This window comes from Oncorhynchus mykiss, chromosome 9 (genome assembly GCF_057628025.1).
Source record: "Oncorhynchus mykiss isolate SJ-2025 chromosome 9, ASM5762802v1, whole genome shotgun sequence".
Lineage (NCBI taxonomy): Eukaryota > Metazoa > Chordata > Actinopteri > Salmoniformes > Salmonidae > Oncorhynchus > Oncorhynchus mykiss.
Window position 1 is genome coordinate 47,748,726 of NC_143030.1, and position 14,274 is coordinate 47,762,999.

Here is a 14,274-nt window from a genome sequence, read left to right on the forward strand (position 1 = left end):
GACTTCTCTTATCAGAAGACTGTATTCTCACATGTCCTCTCCTCCAAAAAATTGCAATATTAGAAATAAATATGGTGAGGTGATCAATCTCAGGTTGCATAAGAGTCTGGCTCAGTGGAATGAGTTCAGCCCCCCATGAGAAATACACTGGAATGGAAAGGTAAACCACAAGGCACCACTATAAGAGTAACAGTGCATTCGGCCAAAAGACGACCCACAAAAACGTGCCACCATGTGACGCTAGTTTGGAAAGGTGGATAGACATTGCCTTTATAAAACTGAGAAACAATAAGAGGGCTCTTTGTACAAATTAAAAACCTCGAGGGACATATTCATATGTTGACTATGTCTTGTGTGAATGTATCTAGATAGCTCTGTCGTTTTTGATTCATCCAATTGCAATGGTGGCATCTTCCCTCTGTTACTGTATCTAGTATTAAGCTATTTATATGATACTGTAGCAAGGCTGAGTTTCCGAGTGAGTGAAGTCAACAAATGTGCCTGAAAAAAGGGAAAGTATATGGCAGCAGAGTGCAGCACATAAAACACCCTCTGATCCCCCTTTTCTGTGCAATAAAGCGGTGTATACATAACATATTCTGTATGGCTTATTTGCTGCGTAAGGTTTATTTGATCGAATAGATATGTCGTAACGCTTAAGTTGTTGCGAGTGTACTGATATAAGTAGGACACGTGACATCTCGGGAAACTTTGAGAATACATTTTTGTATCGGACTTGTCTTGAGATGGCTATGCATATTCATGGCATGAGGCTAGTAAGCGCAGAATCACTCTCCATTGAATACAGGCAGTTGACATCAACATGTGTCCACCAATCCAAAGAAAGGATAGGTGGGAGCTAGACAGCCCACCGTGCCGCTTTGTAGTCTCCCATTGTTAGGGCAGAGATACAGTGCCTTGCGAAAGTATTCGGCCCCCTTGAACTTTGCAACCTTTTGCCACATTTCAGGCTTCAAACATAAAGATATAAAACTGTATTTTTTTGTGAAGAATCAACAAGTGGGACACAATCATGAAGTGGAACGACATTTATTGGATATTTCAAACTTTTTTAACAAATCAAAAACTGAAAAATTGGGCGTGTAAAATTATTCAGCCCCCTTAAGTTAATACTTTGTAGCGCCACCTTTTGCTGTGATTACAGCTGTAAGTCGCTTGGGGTATGTCTCTATCAGTTTTGCACATCGAGAGACTGACATTTTTTCCCATTCCTCCTTGCAAAACAGCTCAAGCTCAGTGAGGTTGGATGGAGAGCATTTGTTCTTTCCACAGATTCTCGATTGGATTCAGGTCTGGTCTTTGACTTGGCCATTCTAACACCTGGATATGTTTATTTTTGAACCATTCCATTGTAGATTTTGCTTTATGTTTTGGATCATTGTCTTGTTGGAAGACAAATCCCCGTCCCAGTCTCAGGTCTTTTGCAGACTCCATCAGGTTTTCTTCCAGAATGGTCCTATATTTGGCTCCATCCATCTTCCCATCAGTTTTAACCATCTTCCCTGTCCCTGCTGAAGAAAAGCAGGCCCAAACCATGATGCTGCCACCACCATGTTTGACAGTGGGGATGGTGTGTTCAGGGTGATGAGCTGTGTTGCTTTTACGCCAAACATAACGTTTTGCATTGTTGCCAAAAAGTTCCATTTTGGTTTCATCTGACCAGAGCACCTTCTTCCACATGTTTGGTGTGTCTCCCAGGTGGCTTGTGGCAAACTTTAAACAACACTTTTTATGGATATCTTTAAGAAATGGCTTTCTTCTTGCCACTCTTCCATAAAGGCCAGATTTGTGCAATATACAGATTGTTGTCCTATGGACAGAGTCTCCCACCTCAGCTGTAGATCTCTGCAGTTCATCCAGAGTGATCATGGGCCTCTTGGTTGCATCTCTGATCAGTCTTCTCCTTGTATGAGCTGAAAGTTTAGAGGGACGGCCAGGTCTTGGTAGATTTGCAGTGGTCTGATACTCCTTCCATTTCAATATTATCGCTTGCACAGTGCTCCTTGGGATGTTTAAAGGTTGGGAAATCTTTTTGTATCCAAATCCGGCTTTAAACTTCTTCACAACAGTATCTCGGACCTGCCTGGTGTGTTCCTTGTTCTTCATGATGCTCTCTGCGCTTTTAACGGCCCTCTGAGACTATCACAGTGCAGGTGCATTTATACAGAGACTTGATTACACACAGGTGGATTGTATTTATCATCATTAGTCATTTAGGTCAACATTGGATCATTCAGAGATCCTCACTGAACTTCTGGAGAGAGTTTGCTGCACTGAAAGTAAAGGGGCTGAATAATTTTGCACGCTCAATTTTTCAGTTTTTGATTTGTTAAAAAAGCTTGAAATATCCAATAAATGTCGTTCCACTTCATGATTGTGTCCCACTTGTTGTTGACTCTTCACAAAAAAATACAGTTTTATATCTTTATGTTTGAAGCCTGAAATGTGGCAAAAGGTCGCAAAGTTCAAGGGGGCCGAATACTTTCGCAAGACACTGTACATGTATCTTACATCCATAATCTTTTACACAGACCACATGAGACAGCATGAGAGAAGAATGTACACAACAGAGACAGTTCAGATAGAGACAGTTTGTGAGGTAGCTCTACCCGATTGATAGTTGTAGTAGTCTACCTCCACCCCAATGGACATGTATTTTTTCATCACTGCCACAGTTGGTATTATGTGTAGAGTGCTATTTCTATGTATATTGTTGTTTTTTAATACCATTTTCATTATTTTATTTAACTTAGTCCTGCATGTTGGAGTTCGAAGCATAAGATTTTCACTGTACCCTGCAATCACACCTGCAACCCGGTACATGTGACTATTAAACACTGAATAGTAGTTGGCAATATGCAAATCTTGAAAGTATGCTTTATCTACTTTGAAGAACAACTAGACTGATTTTGTCAGACGGCTCTGCAGCACAGTCATCTACCAGCTAGCTAATAGCCTAGCTAAATTGGATGACTCAATTGAGAGAAACAGAGATAACGTTACATGGTTATCTGTCTGGCTGCTACTGCCTGAGCAGAGATGAGATGATGACTTGAATGAAACTTGAATGAAATAATAGTCATCAAATAAAAAAAAGTTATATACACAACTGAAATATTTTACAACAGTATGGTCATGTGAATAAATGATGGTTAATAAGTATGCCGTAAGGGTCACTTCCATCGGCTGTTATTCATTGTTTTATTCTTTGTTGTTAGACAATGGAACGTTTTCAATGTTTTGGCAAATTAATGTTCTTAATATTTGGCTTTGGAATTTCAATGAAATAGCTCAAAAAGATTTCAATGTCATATTTCATAATGTATTTTTAAAAAAAAATTATATTATCCAAACAGAAATGAAATGTTTTATTATTATTTTTCCAAAACAGAACCGACCTCAAAAAACACTAATCACTCAGCACTAATACGTTATGTTCTTCAAGAATCAATGGGTATATATCACCAATTTAAAAGTCAAAAAATGGATGTAGCAATCATAGATTGCCCCCTTTAAAGTGAAGCAGTGAATATATAGTCATAGTTAAATATATTATTTGGGGAGAGCTATATGATGTTGCATCTAGTGGAAGAAGTTTAGAAGTTTGTTAGTGTTGAAAAATGTTGACTTGTTTAATAGTAAGTAGCCCAGAAGTACTTGTAGCAGTAATAGTGTAATAGTGAATAGGTAGGTAAGTTTTTATGTAAGTTGTTGTGAAAGTTCAGTTGTTTGTAAAAGTTGAGATGAAATGTAGTTATAGTAAATATAATTAGAGGGTGCTTATATAGTCCTGTTTCACTGTATGTACAAATGGGTAACCTGTACAAGTGTGAGGTGTAAAATGGAAATGTGTTTCTGCGTATCCCACTTCCCCTGTGGGGTGACAGCCAGGGGAGCAGCCATTATTGATGGCGACCATGGAGCAATTACGGTTATTTACCATGCTCAGGGATTTGACCCAGCAACCTTTCAGTTACTAGCCCAACGCTCCTAACCGCCATGTTACCTGACGCCCCTATTTGATGTGGTTACAAAAACAGCTGCATCATTTTATTGGTACACTGTTCTGATTTCAGATTTGAAAAGCAGGAAGTAGACCAAGATTTCATAAGTTGTTGGGAAAGTGGTCAAAGTAGCTGATTTGTGTCAAAAGTTACATTCTTTACAGTCAATAGAATGTTGGAATGAACAGGAGTTTTCAACAATGGGAGCTTTAGAATGTTAAAGAAATCCCATTAATGTGGATGAAGGACAAAAAGTATGAATGTTATCAAAAAAGTATATACAAGCACACTGGTCCTGACCAGTCTACACATTTTAAAGTTTGAATTATGTTTCTACCTTAAAGGGGCAATCAGCAGCTGAAACCATATCAAACAAAGTGAGCTCCTCACCCCTGTTTCGGTAAAAGGCTGAGGGATGGGGCTGGAGAAATGTAACCACTCTCAAATTCATAGATACAGCTATGGATGCAAGGACTGACTATCCATGATATCAACATTGTAGTTTTAACCATGTTTTGAGGCTGTATAGTGTTTGTTTATATATACTTTGTTTACAAAGTTTGGAGTAAAAACAAACTTATATTTGGGGTTATGATGGGTTATGATAGATGAACTAAGCTCATGAGGCATTTATAAATGATATTCTTCAAGTATTAATTGGTACATATAATTAGTTTATAAAGAAAAATAATGGATGTAGCAAATGCAGATTGCCCCTTTAAACAGTGTACAAAAAAATGTTGTACCAAATAATAATAAGTCCGAAATAAGTTGTACAATATTTAAAGTGTGATTAACAAGTCCTATTACTACACATCCCATTGAAAACAGGCACACGTCTAAAATAATGCAATTTCCAAAATGCACGTGCCAAATCGCAGTTGCCAGTCATGGGTTGTCACTAAGCGATAGTGGGGGCTTGCTGGGAATCAGAGTTTTACTTGCCCAGCTCTCCAGAAGATTGTTGAAACTCAGCATCCCAGAAAGCACTGCTACCATGTACTCCTCCCATACGACTTCCTGCCTTTAGTTTAGATATGCACAATTTTATATTACACGAATGTGTTAGCTAGCTTTCGTAAAATGAAAAGCAATTTGCAAGACAATTAGGGAATCACACAGCATTTTTTAAATGGAACGGTTGCTGAAATAGCCAGTGCCTTTTGTTCATGCGCTGTGGAGTGATAACGTTAGTTTAGCTACCTAGGTCGCCAGCTAACACAGGCTCGCTAGCAAGCTTTTTCCAATGGACAAGCCTGTTAAACCGCTTTCTAGCTAGCCAACAGAAGCCTAATTATATGTAATTCAGGGGAAGATTTTTTTTCTAAAATAAATTACAAGGCACTTCTTGCAGTGATGGATGAAGTTGATAAGATTTTAATTCACTCGCTTAGACAGACTGGCACGTAAGTATCTAGCTAAAGTTACTTTCTAACATGATCAATAAATACCCTGTTGTTGCTAGCTTGCAATTTAGTTAGCTAACGTTTGCTAGCTTATGTGTCTACTGTAGTGAGTTTGGCTAGCTCTTGTCTTTGATTTGATAGCCACTGATACCCAGATCTACATTCACTCACTCACCAGAGCCATTTCATATCAGCTAATATTTTCCTTGTGAACGTTTGTTGAAGTGTAGAGCGCAAATCATGGCTACATTCATCCAAACGTTTAACATGTGCTTATTTTGTTCTAACAGCTAGTTGTTTGATTTTCACTCTGCCAATAATAAAATATGTTCGATAGTGTAATGAGCAGAATTCGTCTATCTAGCATGTTAGTTACACCACAGAACTTTGAATGTCATTTGAAAGTTTAACCGGCTGATCACATGACTAGTGAGAAGTGGGTGTGACACAAGTGGGAAGTTAACCCTGTGCACCTGCACCTCATGCTGTGTCTGTTTGCACAGGGACGTGGGGAAGGATGTGCAGAGTGTGAAGCACTTCACCAGTGAGCTGATAGTGGAGGCGGTGGTGAGATGTCTGCGAGTGATCGACCCGGCTCTGGGAAGCGGACTGTGCCCCTCCTTACCCCCAGGCATGTCTGCCCGCTTCCGTGTTGGCATGAGCCTGGCACAGGCCTGTCAGGTGAGAGGTCGAAAAGGAAAGGGATAGTTATAGTGCTCCCCCAACCTGTTGCGAAATGGGGCTCACTCCTTTTGATCACATGAAGATTAAGATATTGTTGGCTGTAAATGGATAACCATGCATGACTTATTGATGTACCCATATGACCTATACCCCCTTTAAATGACACTCAGTCCAGGTTTTTTTTTTGTATTCTGAAATTAATTGACTGTCATTAGATCAAGCTCAGTTTTTCATGGTCCCAACTACATGCATGCAGTCTGGACCACTGATGTCTGAAAAGAAGTCATTCAGCAACCAATTTGGCATCCTGCTACAATGTGAAGTGATGTCATATAGACTAATGCCATTCCATCTCATTGAGCATTGTTTTGAACTGTTTTTGTTTCCTCACTTGATTGACTCTATTGAATAGCCCAATTGCTTGCGTAACTTCGGTTGAGTGATCTCCTGAGATTAACAGTTTACTTACAAGATTTAGAATCTGCCAAGTGTGAATACATTTGGTTTGATCATTTTGTGAAGCAGGCTACATCATTGGACATGTTCATGGAAATCTCATAGACATTTCTCGTTCCATTTCTTACCCGGAATGACCCTCATGTTCTAGAGGGTGAGGCATTATACTAAGGTCAATGACCTGTGTATGAACAGACTCCATAACGAGGTTGACATGCATTTTTATTTGCAGGACCTTGGCTACAAGGGAGAGATTGGCTACCAGACCTTTCTGTACAGCAATGAGCCAGAGATCCGCTCCCTGCTCATGTTCCTAGTGGAGAAGCTGCCCAGAGAAAGTGCTGAGGCCTCGGACCAACCAGCAGGTACAGACTCAATGTCCCACCATTGTACTTCTTGTCATTAATAAATACCATTCATCCCTTAGCTTTAGTTCTCCCCTTATAAATTGGTTTTATTTTTTGCTTTCTGAACTGTAATCTAATCAATAAAAAGACATTGAATGTTTGTGAACTTCTAAAAATGACAATAATCTGAAAGTATTTCTTTGTCTCATACATTGTACCCCCTAACAGGTAAATCGGCCCTCCTCCAGAAATCCATAGCTGCCCAGATTAAAGCTCAACTGGCCTTGCCCTGGCTCTCTCCATCCTGCAGACTACCCCTCCTCTGTAAAACACAGGTACGTCCTGCTAGCTATGCTACAAAGCATTATCAATGATGTGGCCTGCTAAGTTTAATATACACTGATAAATAACTTTGGGTTTCCTAGATCATGAAGGAAGCTAGATTAAGGCTATATAGTGAAAGTAGTGAGGCAATAATGACTCATGTTCATCCTGTTTTTCATGGCTTCATGGATATTTACTCAAGTCAATATTCCCCAGAACTACAAACTTCCAATTTGAATCTATACACGCTTCCTATTTGAATCTATGCGTCTTTGTGTCAACAGTGTTCCCTCTTGTATGCGTTCTCACTTCACGTTTCTTTTTAGAACCCAGGACCGTCCCACAGTTTCCACTCTCAGACCCTTAGTTTACCCCACTGCCTCAAAGTGCCTGGGAAAAGGCAATTGAAAGGTAAACCCCAGAATACACAGGACCCTCGAAACTTACTGTCATTGCATATCATTCTGTAATCCAATTCTTCCAGTTGCGTAGGATTCTGAATGAGTAGCCTATATACAGTACCTGTCAAAAGTTTGGACACACCTACTCCTTCAAGGGTTTTTCTTTATTTTTACTATTTTCTACATATTAGAATAATAGTGAAGACATCAAAACTATAAAATAACACGTGGAATGATGTAGTAACCAAAAAAGTGTTAAACATATTTTAAATTCTTCGAAGTAGCCACCCTTTGCCTTGATGACAGCTTTGCACACTCTTGGCATTCTCTCAACCAGCTTCACCTGGACTGCTTTTCCAACAGTCTTGAATGAGTTCTCACATATGCTGAGCACTTGTTGGCTGCTTTACCTTCACACTGTGGTCCGACTCATCCCAAACCATCTCAATTGGGTTGAGGTTGGGTGATTGTGGAGGCCAGGTCATCTGATGCAGCACTCATCACTCTCGTTCTTGGTCAAATAGCCCTTACACAGCCTGGCGATGTGTTGGGTCATTGTCCTGTTGAAAAACAAATGATAGTCCCTCTTAGCGCAAACCAGTTGGGATGGCGTATAGCTGCAGAATGCTGTGGTAGTCATGTTAGTTGTGTGCCTTGAATTCTAAATAAATCACTAACAGTGTCTCCAGCAAAGCACCATCACACCTCCTCCTCCTTGCTTCATGGTGGGAACCACTCATGCAGAAATTATCCGTTCACCTACTCTGCGTCTCACAAAGACATAGCGGTTGGAACCAAAGATTTTAAATTTGGACTAATCAGACCAAAGGACAAATTTCCATCGGTCGAATGTCCATTGCTCATGTTTCTTGGCCCAAGCAAGTCTCTTCTTATTGGTGTCCTTTAGTAGTGATTTCTTTGCAGCAATTCGACCATGAAGGCCTAATTCACGCAGTCTCCTCTGAACAGTTGATGGGTGGTGGTCGGGTGGTGGTCAGGTGGCGGTGGTCAGGTGGTGTTACTTGAACTCTGTAAGGCATTTATTTGCGCTGGTAACTCTAATGAACTTGTCCTGTGCGGCAGAGGTAACTCTGGGTCTTCCTTTCCTGTGGCGGTCCTCATGAGAGCCAGTTGCATCATAACAAAATTCTTGACATTTTCCAGACTGACTGACCTTCATGTTTTAAAGTAATGATGGACTGTAATTTTTCTTTGCTTATTTGAGCTGGTCTTGCCATAATATGGACTTAGCCCTATATGGTAAAAGACCATCTTCTGTATACCACCCCTACCTTGTCACAACACAACTGCTTGGCTCAAACGCATTAAGAAGGAAAGAAATTCCACAAATTAAGTTTCAACAAGGCATACCTGTTAATTGAAAAGCATTCCAGGTGGCTACCTCAAGAAGCTGGTTGAGAGAATGCCAAGAGTGTGCAAAGTGTTATTTCATAATTTTGATGTCTTCACTATTATTCTACAATGTAGAAAATAATAAAAAATAAAGAGAAACCTTGAATGAGTAGATGTGTCTAAATCTTTGACTGGTACTGTACATAAGCAGGTGTTACATTAGGCTTGGTACAAGATCTTCTTTGCCACTGAAATGAGAGCATATGGTGACAGTTCAATACCAGTATACCACGTCATTCTTTTCTCCCCCTCTTCAGAGGAAAATGACTACCACAGGGACTTCCTTCCCCCTGTAACTGCCCAGCCGTCGCAGCATGCCTCCGTGCCGGCCTCCCTGCTGGAGCAGCATGCAGGGGAGCTCAGTGCCGCCCAGGAGTGGGAGAACGAGTGGAACAGCCAAGGCCTTCTTTCCCGTCTCACACCCGAGGTATGCTCTTTAAGGGATAGTTTAAGTTTTTGACTTGAATTTGAGAACAATAATAATATTTCTGTGTTCAATGCAGTGTTTTCATCTGTGAACTCGTGTCCACCCAGGAATATCGCTCCAGGAAGCGTGCTCGTCTGCAGAAGCGGATCGAAGAGCAGCTACGCACTGCGGCCCAGACCCGCCCGGACACCCTCGGTGCCCACGGGTCGGGCTCTGACCTCACAGAGCTGCTGCAGTCCTTCGGGGGCTCTCCCCTCATTGGTGACATCCTCGCCAAGGGCACCCGCTTCACCCACACTGAAAAATTTACTTTCACAGAGGTGAATGATGGGTTAAACAAAGCCTGCTCCAAAGACATTGAGCAAGATCTCCAAATGTTCCCCTTTTGATTTCCAATTTGAATCCAGCTTTTGTTTCTCTCTAACCGGTCCATGCCTCTCTCTGTGTGTGTTTGTCAGGAGCCTGAGAAAGCTGCCAAGCAGATGGCAGCAGCGGCCAACTCCCTCCCCAGCTCACATCAGTCGGAGGAGGATCTGCAGGCCCGACAGCAGGAGGAGCTGGCCTCCCTGCAGCAGCAGCTACAGCAGCTCTCCCTCAGCCTAGAGGAGGTGGGCGGAGACATGAGGCAGCTCACTGTGTCCATACATCAGGTAATTGGAGCCTCTATTATTCAAAATAGACAAACTGTGTATTTGCGTAGACCTCGGACCAGAGTTACCACAGTGGAATGAACTATGACATGTAAGACATAGTCACCCTGCAACACTTGTCTGTCGTCTGTGTGCAGGTGTCAGATGAGCTGAAGCAGAAAGAGCTGAGCAACACGGAGGAGGAGGACTCTGTGCGGGTAAAGAAGCAGACCATATACCTGCTGCCGGACGGGGAGAACAACCTGGCCAAGCTGCAGGCCCTAGTGGAGGGAAGTGCCGAGCGAGTGGTCAACCTGGCCGCCCAGTGGGAGAAACACAGAGCTCCACTTATCGATGAGCACCGCAGGCTCAAGGAGCTCTGCAGCAACCAAGCGGTAGCGTTCATCTCCTTAGATATCCCCAAGTGTGTGACAGAAAGGAACTCTTAATTCAACTTCCATTAATTTCTCTAGATGGAGTCCTCCCGAAAGCTATCTGAAATCAAAGAGCTTCATGAAAAAATCAGTCAATCTGCGGAGGAGGCCAAGAAGAAGGAGGGACTGTATAAACAACTGGTATTAAAACTAATTAAATGTATTTGGGATGATTTTACTACCACAATGTGTATTAATTTGGTTCCTGTCCAAGCATTTTGTCTAACACCAGTTTTGGGAAATCGGATTTGTCCTTCAGATAACAGAGTTTGAGAATCTCCCCAAAGATATCTCCCGCTCAGCGTACACTGCCAGGATCCTGGAGATCGTTGGCAACATCCGGAAACAGAAGGAAGAAATTACAAAGGTACACTGTCTGAGACACCTCGCATCAATACAGTCCTGAGTATCTCCTTAAAAACAAAGTAATTAAAACAAAATTTGAATCTGAGTAGAGTGATTTTAAGTATGGTGTTTGTGTCCCCTTTTTCTCTAGATTCTGTCTGACACTAAGGAGCTGCAAAAAGAGATTAACAGCCTGACTGGAAAACTGGACCGAACATTTGCTGTGACTGATGAGCTGGTCTTCAAGGTAGAACACCTAGCAAAAGAACTCCATGATTTTACTTTTTTCAATTAGAGGTCAAAGGAATACCTGAATTTTATTTCAATTGTTCTCTATACCACAGTTTTCTTCAATTGCCTAATCATACTTTTCCTCACACTGCAGGATGCGAAAAAAGATGAGTCTGTCCGCAAATCCTACAAGTACCTGGCAGCCTTGCATGAGGTAAGAGCTTGTTGGCAGAATATAACCTTCTTAGAAACAGAAAGAAAGAGAAATGTGTATATCCTTGGGTGTGGTGCACTGTGGTAATTTTAGGGCCTTATAACTATATTGGTTAGTTGTGTGACTTGATTCTCTTTCCTGGTATAGAACTGCACTCAGTTGATCCAAACTATTGAGGACACTGGCACAATCATGAGAGAGATCAGAGACCTGGAGGAACAGGTATATATGGACCTCTTATTTTATACCAAACCACTAACTTGCACTGCTACTGTACAACATCAGGCATAGTTTGTGATTTTATTTGGCATAGCGATATAGGTCTGACTTGGTAAAGCAAACTTTTAAAGTTCCTGTTTCTCCATAGATTGAAACAGAGAATGGTAAAAAGACTGTAAGCAACCTGGAGAAGATCCTGGAGGACTACAAAGCCATTCGCCAGGAGAACTCTGCTCTGGCTGCCAAGATCAGAGAGGCCTGACGTGACCCTCCTCAGCATGATGCACCGTAGTGGCCGCCTGACTTGTCTGCTGGTCAAACTGACCGGTAGGTAGCATGCCCTCGAGACTGCCTGTCCTGTGTGTGTGGAACCAAGAAAGCACACTCCCATCTCGTCTCAAGACTTTCAACGCTTTCCTTCCTCCAACGTCATTTTTGGTTTTGCCTTCTGGGAGCACTGACAGCATATGGGGAGGGGAGATTGAATTTTGTACTGAAAATACTTAATTTTTTATGCACAAACCTTGGCTGATCAAAATCCATGCAGGATATAGAAAAGAGTTGTGTGATGCATAAAACAGTGATGAATTAATTATACTTGCCTTGCATCCCTGGTGTCCCATACTGATTCCATATTGATTCCACACAATCAATACTTTCTATTAGAAATGTGTAGTAGATCTTATCTCAATTGCAGTAGTTCTGATTGACTCATCAAGTGAATGTCTTGATGGTCGAGGTACAATTACACAAGCACTGATTGACATCTCTATGAATTTGGGTACATCAATCATTACCTACATTCTTAGACCAGTCATTGGAAATGAATGATTGATTTAGAACTCACGAGGTTGTTTGAATGTCATCCAGTCCTAGACTAGTAAACCTAGTGATTGTAAGTGATTCTGCTGAATCTGGTGAGGTTAGTGTGCTTTGAAAATGTCAGGTCTATGTTCCCTCAAAGTGCACCATGTTTCAGAAGTAACATGCACCATCACAATCCCCCTGAGTAATGGTTGCTGTACAAATGACCAGCTTTAAGCTTTTTTTTTTTACTGTACAATACTTCCAAGTTATCTTGATACTACTTTGAAATGCAATGCAGTTCCATGTGTTAAGGTGAATTTCTTCATTTCTCCCCCCTCCCATTCCACAGACAAATGCAAGGGCTAGGTATGGCCTAAGATACCGTTGTGCAGAAAGAAATCCATGCCATATTTTGTCTTACAAACTGGAATCGATAAGGAGATTACTAGGTTTGTCCTTTCTAGGTCATGCTCATGCCTTGAAATCAAATGCTGCTTTTGTCTCTCTTTTGCTGAGTATTATTTGGCTTAGGGTAAATTGCCTCACCTTTTGGGCATTGATCTCCTGAAATGGCCAAGATTAGATAACAAATAAACTGCATTGATTGACAATGATTCATGCAAAACTTGTATAAAAATGATACCACAATGTTAGTCAGCAGCAAATTAACATTTAAATGAATGTCCTGTGCTATGTTGTGTTTTCTTTCACACGTTAAGGTTTAGTTAATGTTGAAATGCTGAAACGTTTTTTGCATCACGTTCATATTCTGGCCTTTTTTCCATGATCCTGTGGGAATGCCTGTTGTACTGGCTCTTTAGCCCTGTTTATACCTGGTGCCAACATGTGTCCTTTGTCCTGATCTTGTCAACTTTCTAATTGTGCCACATTTTTGGCGGGTGTAGACGATTAAAAGACACATTGATCTCTGATCAGATCGTCCTGATCACCTCGGCAGGCACGCATTGGCTGTGTTCACACAGGCAATCAAATTCTGATCTTTTACCCATGTATTAACAAAAGAGCTTATCTGATTGGTCAAAATGCCAATTAGGGAAAAAAAGTATTATGCTGCCTGTGTAAGCACCGCCATTGTGTCTGGATATCAGTCAAGTGTTAACAGATCCTGATGGTCAAACTAAATCATCATACTGGCCTCTAAGATCATTGACACTGAGCACCATTGACTTATGGCATCAGCAATTGTCTTAAAATAAATACATTCATATTGTTTTGAAAGAATATCTGTCAAAAATGTGCATGCAGGGAGACACCAGCTAATCTGTTCATAACGTGGACAGTGGCTGGGTAGATGCATCACCTGGATCAGATCACAAAACTCACATAACTCATGTAAACAAGGCTTCTTGTTTTTGGAACATTTGCATCAGGCACAAATATCCATTATCAATCATCAGTATATCCACACATGTACCTCTCTTGGATCCATCATGCTGTTATTTTCAAGAATGTACTTGCAATATTGAGTTGCATGTATTAATATATTTTCAATATTTTAATATAAATTGATGTGTTCCAAACTGTAGTCATGCAGTTACAATTGACACACGACATTGCTGGACATGGTTGATCTCGTAATATTTACTAGATGGGCTACCAACCGTGCAATGTGTAACTTGTTACTGCGGGAAACCACTTGCTGAATCCATTGGCGTCTAATAACGCTAATTTTTACCAAACTTTTTCACCACAAACAATTTTATTAAAATATGATTATTAGAATAAAACCTACATTTAATGAAATTATGGTTCCCAGGTTTTATAAATATTTCATCCATGAAATAAAACATGATGCTTCTGCCAGCTGGAAGCTTAGATCAGTCACGTAGCAGGCGTAGGTCGAACTGTGTGTGCATGGAAACACGTTTTGGGAAGACTGCATTCTTTCCCA

General features: G+C 41.0%; 1 protein-coding gene across 1 annotated transcript; it reads left to right on the forward strand.

Annotated features, from left to right (window-relative positions):
• Positions 1-4,911: 4,911 nt before the first annotated feature.
• On the forward strand, positions 4,912-13,601 carry LOC110532147 (coiled-coil domain-containing protein 22). Its single transcript, XM_021615790.3, has 15 exons — positions 4,912-5,431; positions 5,935-6,112; positions 6,804-6,936; positions 7,147-7,253; positions 7,569-7,653; positions 9,314-9,483; positions 9,591-9,803; positions 9,942-10,133; positions 10,271-10,507; positions 10,586-10,687; positions 10,806-10,913; positions 11,043-11,138; positions 11,277-11,336; positions 11,484-11,558; positions 11,704-13,601. The coding sequence occupies exons 1-15, from the start codon at positions 5,382-5,384 to the stop codon at positions 11,815-11,817; spliced, it is 1,920 nt and encodes a 639-aa protein (XP_021471465.1). The 5' UTR covers positions 4,912-5,381; the 3' UTR covers positions 11,818-13,601.
• The last annotated feature ends 673 nt before the right edge of the window (positions 13,602-14,274 follow it).